Source organism: Syngnathus acus, chromosome 22 (genome assembly GCF_901709675.1).
Source record: "Syngnathus acus chromosome 22, fSynAcu1.2, whole genome shotgun sequence".
Taxonomy (NCBI): domain Eukaryota; kingdom Metazoa; phylum Chordata; class Actinopteri; order Syngnathiformes; family Syngnathidae; genus Syngnathus; species Syngnathus acus.
Window position 1 is genome coordinate 6041589 of NC_051106.1, and position 12024 is coordinate 6053612.

The 12024-nt window shown below is 43.3% G+C and overlaps 1 protein-coding gene across 1 annotated transcript in view; it reads left to right on the forward strand.

Annotated features, from left to right (window-relative positions):
* Positions 1-12024, forward strand: part of LOC119115982 (latent-transforming growth factor beta-binding protein 2-like) — a 50869-nt gene that overhangs the window by 12555 nt on the left and 26290 nt on the right. The window contains exons 4-8 of the mRNA XM_037240977.1: positions 7229-7455; positions 8067-8255; positions 9470-9670; positions 9747-10024; positions 10656-10758. Coding sequence (XP_037096872.1) covers positions 7229-7455; positions 8067-8255; positions 9470-9670; positions 9747-10024; positions 10656-10758 — 998 coding nt within the window. The remainder of the gene's footprint in view (positions 1-7228; positions 7456-8066; positions 8256-9469; positions 9671-9746; positions 10025-10655; positions 10759-12024) is intronic.

The window sequence follows — 12024 nt, forward strand, 5'->3', positions numbered from 1 at the left end:
GAAAAACTGTTTTACTTTTTTTTTTCTTGGCTTTTCATGTACCGTATTTTCCGGACTATAAGGCGCACCTAAAAACCTAAAATTTTCTCAAAAGCCGACAGTGCGCCTTATAGTCCGGTGCGCCTTATATATGGACCAAATTCCTAAATTTAAACTGGCCCAAAGCATTGTGTCATGAAATCAATCATAAGTGGCCCGCTGAAGACTATGAATCATGAATCAAAAAGACTATGGATCATTATTTTGTGATTATAAAGTAATTTGTTGCATCTGAAGTTGAAGTAAAAAAGATAAAATGGAGAATGATTTGATTTGGATTAAAAATCTGACATGATGCATTAATGGTGCGCCTTATAGTCCGGTGCGCAAAGCCTACACATCAAGTCCAACGGTTCATTCTAAATCCAAAACAAAGTTTGGAAACCTCAGTTGTTCCATTTCTTTTCCTCTCCCAATCAATCATGTATGACTTCTCCATGACACATTTCAGGCTCATCCAAATCGGGATAGTTCAACCCTGACAGCGGTCTCGTCTTCTGTCCGTCATTCTCGTCTTTGATCCATCCGTGTTTTTGTTATTTTTACAACACAGTCCTTACTATGATGACGAATTAACAACCGGGAACAAATACGAGAGACGAATGACCCTCAACAGCGTGATATGACCACGCCGAGTATGCAATGACGACTAAGGCGGCGGAGCGCTTGTGTGTGGCTTGTTGACTTTAGACTTTAGCACGTAACCACACAGCCGTTTCTCAGAGGAAACTGTGGTCATAGTGGGAGTTCTCCTTGTTAAACATGGATCACTGCTTGCTTTCACTCCCATTACGGACAAACCACACCAACAGCAGCAGTGGCACAAACCGCTGTCAAAATCCTATCGGTGACCTCGGCACCTGTATGGAAATATAATCACTTATTATCAAATATGTCAAAGCGCAACTAAAAAGTTGCTCTGGATGAAAGAGCTGAAGGATGATTGCCAATCAATCATGGAAAATGTAGGTGAAAAAATAGATCTCTGTCCTCCGAGTGTTGTTTTTGTCTAGCGCCGGCACAAGGGAGGTGGTTTCGACTTCGCTCACTATATATATTGCTTGACATGTGTAACATATGTGCCGAAGACAGTCTAAATGTACTGTGGACTGAATTTCACTCCGTTTAAAGCGGGCAATATTGACTCAGTTGGGCCAGGAAAAGTAACTGTGTTTCTGTCTAAAAATACAGAGCCAAATGAGTCCCATGAGTGTTTGGCTTCCTGCTAGGCCAGGGGGAACAAAGGACCATAGAGAATTTAGCACTCAGCGTGGGACAGATATGTCTTTCACTCGCGCATTCAATTTCTCTAAAGCCTTGTCTGCAACACGCTCGCCGGGCAACAGTTGGCCCACTTTCGAGCAAATCGGTGAAGAGGACTAATCGTTTCTAGTACCAGATGGGGGAATCGCTCTGTAAGAGAAAAATTCAAAAGTTCCATCCAGTCTGACATGTGACACTCATAAAAATAGCTGAGTCAGCAGATCTGACCTGTCCTGACTGATCAGAGTCAAGAGAACGTCGAGGATCAAATTACATCTGGGTTCACAAATGTCTCCAGACGTTCTGATTGTAAGCCCTGAACCGCAGCAACCGCACCACTCCGCTTCCATCCAGGATCAAACCTCTCTGGATTTTTTATGTCTTTGGCGCCCTAGGAGACAAAAAAGGAACTGTTTACCCCAATACAGTTGTGTGTTATGTTCATGTCGAGATCTATTATATTCCGTGTAGTCAGTCATCCAGGTCGTTGCAATCCTCAAAAGTTGAACTGAAGGCGACTTGAACTTTTGTGTTGAATCCAAAACTGCAGACGCTTTCAACAGAATCCAAAAAGTCCAGTTATCTTGGATTCAACATTTGTAAATTGATCATATAAATAATACTATTATAATTATTTCATCTGCTAATTTGTCAATGTGTCACATCCAGCTAATATACTTTCCTGAAGTTCTTTCTCAAGAACCTTTTTGCTTGACTCGACCCATTTATATTGGGAGACCTTATCCAACCCAAAGCCACAGTAATTCATTTCACCCAGGATCTGGCTGCTGCTAGCGGGATTCTTGGAAGGTTGTCCAGACACAGAACATGATTTAATCCAGTCTCAGTGGCGGGTGCGATAAGCCTCTAGACACACCCAGATTTTCACTTGGGGAAATATTCTTCCAGGACCCGCAATTATCTAAGTCATAATGACTTGAGATGTTATCAAAAAAAAAAAGAAAAAAAGCCCTTAATTGCTCACCGATGTTTGGCCTTATCCCTTTACGTGTTTTAAAAGAAAGTGTCAGTGTGTTATTCATTTGAAACTACTGGCACTACCTTTAAGAAATGTCATTTCCAAGGAGTGTTTGTTTCAAACAAAGCACTTCGTTCGTTGCATAACACAGCCATCGGGAAAATCGCTTTAGTTCAGCCAAAAATGTATACCGTAGTTAATAATAAAAACATGTTTCGATACAAAATTTCAAAGGTAAAATTTTAGTTTTGGCATCCGTAGCATCCACCTAACTTGCCTATGCTAACAAATTTTTCTTTTTAATGGTTTTAACATAAAGTTGAAACACTTGGAGTGTTTAGCTTGAAATATAAAGTGGAAGTTTACTACCAGATATTAAACTTCTAGAAAAGCTATAATTTTAACTTTACTATGACAGGAGCAGTCGCTGAGTTATTTTTGTATCGCCAATTAGCATAAAGTCTGCCACTGTCGTTTTTATTTTACACGAGCTTGTTGCCAAGAGAAACGCTCAACAACAGCCCAATGTAAAATTCCCCGGGGTCGGATATTATATTTAATGGCACAAGCTGGGAATCAAACCTCAGGATTTTATTGAAAGAATGACACGAGGCCTCGGTGGCAAACGATGAGTGCTGCCTGAAGCCTGAGAAATAAAAAGTGTGACCACAATTGGTTTTTGCTGCGGTGCTTTGCCTTACGCGTATAAAAAAAAAAAGGATTAATTTATTTTCCTCAGCCCGCCGAGACTTCTTTCACCTCTTAAAATATACCGAGACTGCAAAGACAAACCAAATTCCAAGACTAAAAGTCTTTTGATTGTGGCCTCTGTGCGCTATATCAACAATTTAAAAGTAAACATATCTTTTCAACGTAAAAGCAAATAGATTTGAAATACCGCAATTAATCTTTTATCGCTTATCAGATGTAAACGCTGTAAAAACTTGTTACTAAATGAAATTCTGCACGCTCCATGTCATACTTGGCAAGGACGATCTGAAACTACGATAGCATCTAAGCTAATCTGGAATGTTTGCACTTTCCCCGATACAGTTTGTAGTTGATGTTTTCGACGGGGATTTGTAACACTGCTCGGTTTAGGAAAGCAAAACACGAACAAGTGTGTATTTATGTCTTGGACTTCTTAAATTCCATCTCCTGGGATTATCAGTGAAGGCGTTAAGTCATCCAGGTAATAGATACAGGTATCTGAGAAAGGTAAACTAAAGTCCAAGTGAATTTTTTTCAGAGATCATCAACGGCATTTCACAAGACGTCTTTGTTTTATACAAATGGTGAGGATTGAGGAGATGCAGTTGGTTCCAGGTTGATGATGTCATCGGACATGTTGCCGTTCCAACTGTAGATTTTTGGATTTCCTTGATGAAGTCAAACAGAGGCCCATTAGTCGTGTAGTAGTTCACGTAGCTGACTCAATAGCCCACTTCATAAACTTCTTCCATTTTAGTGCCAATATAAAAAAATATTTAAGAATAAATAAAAAACAAATTAAAAAATTGAGAAATGAAAAAATGTAAAATAAAAATAAATAAATAGCTGATGTAACGACACAGAGGAAATGGAAATCTGTTATGAGATAATTTGTTCTACATTTGATATTTTTGAATCGCTTACAAAGCTCTCTTGTCAGCACCCTGATCCATTCATAAATCAGCCCTTTTTTGTTTGCTAAAAAATCTTTTTGTATCGCTTGATCGAAGTAGTACAAAGTTTTCATTGTCTTCAGCTGCACAATTTTTATATTTGCTACTCCCCCCAGTCAGACTGATGATCATCGTATTTGGCGTCGCGGCTATGAAATGAACTTTAATGCGTTTACCCAAGTGAGATGAAAACTTTGATTTACACTTGTAATGATGGTCATTTACTTTCCCATTTTCCAAGTAGCCTTTAAATTACTCGAATTTCATACAGCTTTCATATAAAACATGTTTTGTCTTGATACTTTGAGCTGAAAATGGAAAACTTAAGTTTATCTTAAATGCAATTTTACTTCAGGTCACCGAGACGAATCCATTCGTTATTGAGTTCTGTGTTATGATCCAGACTGGGATGCCCATTCCAGACACTTTTTCCAGCTGTCAGACTCTCTTGTTTAGACAGAATGTTCGGAGCCAAATGACTCGATCCTACATCCAGGCGAGCTTCTTATTTATATCAGTCTATTTTCTGCAATGTCTTCTATAAACTTGCAACCCGAGCTATTAGACATGGTTTTGGATGAGGCCACTTTCAAACAAATGTACTGTAGGAAAAAGTAGGTTTTACTTCTGAAGTGTATTCGCTGACAAAAAACATTGATGTCAAATGGAAATTTATTAGGAGAGACAGGAATAAAAGCCACCAGACCGGGTTGTGAATAAATTAATCAACGTGGGCGCAGAATTCATTGGGCAAGCTCGAATCCATGGAGATGCAAACAATTCCTTGGTGTCTTTGGACTGAATCGGATCATCGGAAGAATCCAGGATTTTTCTGTTCATCCAGTTCCCGGTATCACGACAATTTGTGCGGTCCAAGTCAACTGAAATGGGTTTTACTGGCAGCCAATAAAGCAAAGCAAAGCACCTAACCAAATAGTTTGACACGTCCCAGCCTTTGGTGCAGGTTCAACAAAACTTCAAAGCACAACTACGATTTGGCTTGCAAGTGTAGCGCGTTGAACACAATTTCACACATAGTTTACGTTTATTATCAGCAGAAGCTGTTTTTCAAGCTTTATTTGAACTCCTCTTCCAGTTCTCAGACCTGGACTGCTTTCCAGCCCCATCTGGGTTTAGGACCTGAGTCTGGAACTGCCATTCGGGCTGCCTGTTTTGTCTTCACGAGTGGCGAGCATCCGCATGCTGTAATACCAAAACAAGTTCAAAGATATTCGCTGTGACCGAACGCCAAGTCATGGTTGTGCAATGAGCTGGAAGATTAACAGTCCCGGTCGTTGCCGACTGTAAATTCTTGGCTCTTATTGTGATTTGTAATTTCCGTAAATGTGATGAGGTTTAATAGCTTTCCGTATGACGAGTGAAAGAGGACCCGACCGATAGCGTTATGTCTTGGAGACCTTCTTTGCAATCAAATATCAAAAGTGAGAAGAGAATTAAGATCATTTGTATGGACTGAGGTTTTTTTTAAGGATTTTACCTTTATACTGGATACGAAATTTATTTTTTAAAAAGATGATTCTGATTATTTGAAAAAAAAAAAAAGAATTACCGATTAATTGCACGATTAATTGAATAAATGTTAAAATAACATCTTCCCCCTCAATGGATTTCCATCACATTTCCTTTGTAACATCGACTCTAATAGATAAGCTGGGCTAGTGGTCAAGCATGCAACATCTTCTGTTTGGTGTAATTGACCGTAACTGCTCGGAAACACGAGCTTGTTTTACTTCCAGCAGACACAGAGCGGAATAATCCGTCTATGAACCGCACGTGCTCACATTTAGCAGCTTATTCATCGGGATCATCGGGGATTTAATTGAACATGTATGGCCACCATTTGATACCCCAAACATTTTTCCATGTGCCTTTTAAAATCAAGCTCAGTGTCATCTTGGCCAAGGTCTTATGATTGCTTTTAAGTCACCCAGAGCAAGAAGTTAGTTGAGGCCTGCCGATGACATCCAGCTTGCTCTTCGCGTCCGATGGGGCAGTTGTGAGCTCATGTTGGAAGGAAGTCACTTCGCCATTGGAAGTCAGCGACATCTGGCTAAGCCCAGGAAGAAAGGCAGGATGCGTGCGAGCCAGGTATCATTGTAAACGATGGAAAAAGCTCATCATGCTTTGGAGCGCACGACAGAGCACCGTTAGCGTTCCGCCTTCTCTGGCGTCCCCGCCTTGACTCAAGCACCTTGTGTTTCCCGGTGTCATATCCTAATCCGTGGGAGCCGCCCATGGAGGTTCAGGATCTAGGTCAGCAGCTGTCAACTCCAGTCTGCCGCCTTTCCAAAACGATGACGCAAGAGAACATTATCAAATGTTTATCTGACTCTCTTTCCCTTTCATTTCTTCTTCCCGACAGCAACGGGGCGGCGCTTTCTGGTCTGCTCTGTTTAGAAAAAGTCATGCATTGACTTGCGTGTACATTTATCACAGTTGCGATAAATTATCTCTTACCAACATTCTCATCTGAAGGGAAGATTTATGGTTTAATTACCGTGCAAGGTCCTTGGTGTACTTTGCAGAATTGATCTGGTCTTCTTGGTCAGTATCTTGATCTGTAGGATCCATGTGTTTTTTTTGCAAGGATGAAAAGTTCCTAAGCCTCGACAGCTCAGGTAGAAGTGTCTGCCTGACTGTCTGAGGCACGCGACTCCCCCACGTCGCTCACATGAGCTCAGCTTCCAGGTCGCACAACACGGACTCAAGTAATTGACCCAAATCAAAACGCTGGGGGGGGAAAAAAAATGCCCGCCCGGGGTCAAGCTTTGTTCTTCGACCCTAGTTTTAATACTTCCTCTGGCCTTCAGTCCAGACAAGTTCATTATCTAGTCAAGCAGAGTAAATAGGTAAGCTAACGTAGGCCTCATGGTAATATCGTTTCCTCTGCGGGATCGGGATGGTTTTTCTCTGATTGTTTTTTCATCTAAGTGATGAATTATCTTTTCTTACCAAATGTCTTTTGTGTCATGAAAAAGAATTTGGGCGGATGAGTAAGGGTCACGGCTTCTTGACCTGCAGCAGATGTTAGTTGCGACAACTATGCTTTTATTCTCGATTTAATTTGTACAAATTGATTAATTAAGATGAGTTATGACCTAAGACATCTCTCAGGGATATTATTTTCTGTCGCGCAGGCTCTCCACGCTTAAACCGATTTCACGCTGATGCACACGCAACGCCGATTCGACGATATATGTGTGGGATGTTCGCTTTGCTCCGAGGTCATATATTTGCCGTCTTGTGATGATGTGACTGACAGGACCCAAGTGAGACGGGAACCCCCCGACTCCTCCCCTCAGCTGACGGGGACCTCCCGTACCGTCAAGCGTTATCCGTCATCCTCTGGGCCCATCACCTCCAACGCGCTGCCCGGCGGCAACGCCCACGCAAATGAGCACGGGAACTCCCATGGACAAAGACACGGGCATGACTACTTTCACAGGACGACCAGTAACAACCAATTCAACAATGTGCTGTCGCCAGCAGGTAAAAAAAAAAAACTGTTGAAATAAATGCACACTTGACATTTTTGCCCGGCCTTGGCACGTCAAAACAAACAACAGGTCCAAATACATCCCGACACATCCTGCTGTGTCATTGCAAACTAGAACATGGGCCATAAAAATATTGGCAGAATCCCAAACTGTACTTCACGCCTGCTCATCTGTATCCTTGCTTCTGCCGAAGACTCTAAACACTTATTGGCACTCTGCCTAGTCTCCCATAAAGAATATACTTAAAGTTCTTTTTATTAGATCACTTTAAAATAAAGTCAAGAGTAGCGGCGGTATGCTTGTTGGTCACCCTCACCTCTCTTTGCCCTCTTCACTCATTCACCCATCTGAAACACCCTCTCGCAAAGATAAAGGCCTTACTGTATCTGCTGCGCGAATGTTGGCCGGCCGGCCGGTAGTTGCTCATTTGACTTCCAGCGTGCCAATGGTGATTATCGGTACACGCCCTTGTGCGTTTATAAACTGCCCGTCACTTTTCCGAGAGATGAGCAGAGTGTCGCAGTGAGGAAGGAGGCATGGAGATCTCCTCTGCTTTAATTCTGATCGTGCTCCTTCTCAAACGGATGTGCGTGTGCGTTCCAGGAGCTAACCTCACCTCTAACTTGGACCGCATAAAGATTGTTTTCACGCCCACCACGTGCCGCCGGGTGTGCGGCAACGGACGCTGCTACAATAGTTGCGAGAAAGGAGACGTGACCACCGTCTACAGTGAGACTTCGCAGCAACAGCAGCAGCAGCAGCAACAGCCAAAGACGTCGGGCTTTCGACTCTGTGAGTCTTCATCTTCTTTTCCCTTGGCTGGTTCTCTAATTCTCTCACACGTATTTTACACGGTGAGCTTGACAAAATGGGTTCCCAGTGTCATGCTGTCTATTCTGAATACCAAAACTCGGAGAGTAGGAGATAGAAAAAAAAAAATTTGGAGGTTGGAGTAGAGCAGATTAAAAGCAGGGTCTGTAAAGAAGGACTAATCTCCCCAAACACATTTAAGAGATGGTGGTCCCACGCCCCCACCACTTACCCCCAACTCTTTGCGGTTTGCACCTCGCCGTTTAACCATTTAACACGCTCACCGGGAGAGCGCGCTAGTTTGAAAGACGAGAACGGGCGCGACGCTAAAACTGAACAACCAGCATGAACAGGGATTACATCAAATGTATCCACAGTAGTGTCCCTGGGAAGGGAGAAGGGTGGTCAACACCAAGGTCAAGGGTCGCGACCCTGCGTGTTTTTATTTCTTCAGTCGCAAAAGTCCTGCTAAGGCTCAGACTAATTACCGCTTGTGGATTAGCGGTGACGGGTACCACACACATACAAGGCCTTAATGGTTACATAAAAACAGGTGAACAATCTCGCCTATATGAATGAGCTGTCTTGGTTTTCAATTCAATATTTCCAGCATCCCGGCAGCAACGTCGTATTCCTACCACCTCCCCCCCCTTTGAGAATCATTTTTATTTCCCTGTCAGTCTCCATTATGTCAAAGTCAAACATGTATCGAAAGGCGGTGGTGTGCTTCCTGTTATCACTTGGCCGTGCGTTTTCATCAAGGAATGTCAAGAGGACGGCAAACAATTATCTCATGCTTTTGTTATGCTCCCTACGCAGTAAAAAAAAAAAAAAAGCCCGGCTTGGGTAATTATAACAGACTCCCTTGCGCACAGCACTTGGAAACATGACATCACATGGGGTCCACGTCCGTTTATAGACAAACATCAGCATGTTCCGTTTGGTCATTTGAGTGTTTTTTTTTTTTTTTTTTGGGAGCGGACACATAAATACTGCGCGAGGTCTATGAATAGTTTCAGCTCCGGGTGGGACTGGCCCGACGAGTGCAGACTCGTTCTGAAAGAATTTAATAGCCCCCTTGAGCTGATACGATAGCCAGCATATCTAATCAAAGGAGGCCTTCCCCTACTCCTGAACAGTAACATTGCTGATAACCCTGAAAAACCGATACAATTGTCTCGTCTTGTCCTCCGCAGTCTTTTGTCAGATCCCCTGTCGAAACGGAGGCCGTTGCATTGGCAGGGACCAATGTTGGTGTCCGTCCAACTCAACCGGGAAGTTTTGTCACTTGCCGGTTCAGCCTCACACGAAACCCGCCGTTCATAAGGACTCTAGAAACTCCGGACACAAATCTCCTTCCCATTCCACGTACACGCTGCCGCTTTCCAATCAACAAGGTACTCCATGTGCTACTCAATAAAAACTTAAATACGCCAGACCAGCAGCTGTAAAATTCTTATTTGTCTTTCCCAGCATCACTTCACCCATCCTTGGTCAAGGTCCACATCCAGCACCCGCCGGAAGCCGAGGTCCACGTCCACCAAGTGGCTCGGGTCCAACCTGGCCAGCGGTTGCCTGCCACCGAGGGGGCTCACTCCGTCCAGCAACGCTCTCAGCCTGGCAACGGCCACGAGCTCACCGTCGAACACGGCGGCAGACACGTACACACCGGCGAGGACGATTACGCTAGAACACAGCATCGTCAGAACGGACATGTGGGAAGGTGCTTCCAGGAGACTGTTGACGGACAGGTAAGATTAACACCAACACAAAACCTGGCTGAAAAGCCACGACCACATGACAGTAAACTATGTTGCTAACCAAAACAGGAGCACCTATCAAGGCATCATGCTATATAAACTGTTCAAACATAATGCTCCAACATATCTGTTTCACATGTTGTCGGCTATTTTCCGTTTCAAATTTTCTTTTGGAGCTCGTTCTATCGGGCCCAAAGTTTTGTTTCGGAAATTTTTGTACGATGATTTCTAACGAAATGGTCATGATCCAGAGTTAGTCACACTGGACTTGTGTCTCCAGCCTGACACGAATGTTTGTGTGTATTAGATTACATCTCCCATTTTCCACAGTTGTCCTCACTTCTCTTGCCAGAGTAGCCGTTTGGTGCTTTTGCGAAAGAATGATTGCTGTGTTTTCACTTGAGTTTCGTAAATCTCCACTGGCCAAAATCCACTCAGTTCAGCAAGGAATTCCTCCTAATTAGCCAAATGTCCATGATCCAATTGCCAGGAGGTCCATGCTTGATAGTTACTGAAACTAAGGTCTTCGTGTTCTCGCTACACTTGTAGATTCTACAATTTTGCATAGCCAATTATTGCCAAACTTGTTTCCGATATTTACCACCGATGCGGTTTTTTGCAGTGTGGAAATCCTCTGCCGGGCTTAACCAAGCAAGATGACTGCTGTGGCAGCGTGGGAGCCTCCTGGGGTCTTAACAAGTGTCACAAGTGTCCAAGCAAACCAGGTAAGCCACCACTGACCAATAGCAACTGGATTGAAAAGTCACATGACCCAAAGAGATAAATACCATCATCTGGTGGCTTACACACATTTGCTACATTTGTGTTTATATGGAGCCATTTTTACCAGCTGTGATGTTTCAAAGCAAACAAGACCACACAGATGGAGGAGTGAGTCGCCTGGTTGTCCATGTTGCGTTCATTTCACAATTGGGCCCACTGTCGGAGTTTTTGCATATTTTTGCTGTGGCTAAACCAAAACCAGTTCTAGAATGGGCCCCCCCATCTGTTGCCCAAAGACAGTTGTGAAGTGTACTTTATGAATGATAAACACATGGAAATGCCAGGTGGATCTTGTTGTGGCCATTTACAAGCAAGCCTTTTGTATATTTTTGTGTAGTGATATTAATTTGTTCATATTCTGCTTTTGTATACAAACACCCAAAAAAACACAAGCCACAATTTGCCCCCTTTTTCTTTTTAAATGCAGTTTCCTATCCAGATTTTGGTTTATTGTTGGCTTTTTAGTCAGTGGTCTAATTTAGTTGTTTCTAATTGCTAGCGATTCAAAGCATTTATCACCGATTTAAAGACTACCGAGAACCAGGGAGTGCGAATAATTAACGCAGTCAGTCGTCATTAGCTTTCCGAAACGACTGCGTAACTTGACTATCCCCAGAGTTGTAAAAATTACGTTTTTTTCTTCTATAAAAACTTGGAAAGCCTATGAAAGTACGAAGATGCTGGTGCTAGCAAGCACCACCCAGCCTGCGGGCATAACGAAGCGGTCGTTGAGGAAATGAACAAGCGTGATTCATCTGCTTTCCAAGTTGAGCTGCGGTAGGTTTGAGAAACAGCAGCAGGCTGGTTGCATGCTGACAAGCTGGGTGGGCGGCGACACCTCAAACTGTACACAGAGACTCCTACTCGACCTGACAGTCCTGTGTGTTTTGCAAGGGAAAGGGGCGGGGCTTAATTGCGTCCCCACACCGAAGCAAGCAAAGCAGCAATAGTGGCATCAGCCAAAGCCACAAATGTCGGTTGGCTGTCAAAGTCCTTAAGCTGTGTTTAATATCTTCTTAATAAGAAGCAGACATCATCCCTCTGCATCCCCTTCCATCCATCATGGATCTATTCTTTCCTCCTATATCGCTCATCTCCAGTCAACACTTTTCCCTGAGCTCACAGATGTTCTCCTCCGGTGCTTTGAAGTTCCAACTAGAAGCACAAGCGCTCACTCTTCTTCATCATGTTGGCGGTATACTGTCGGC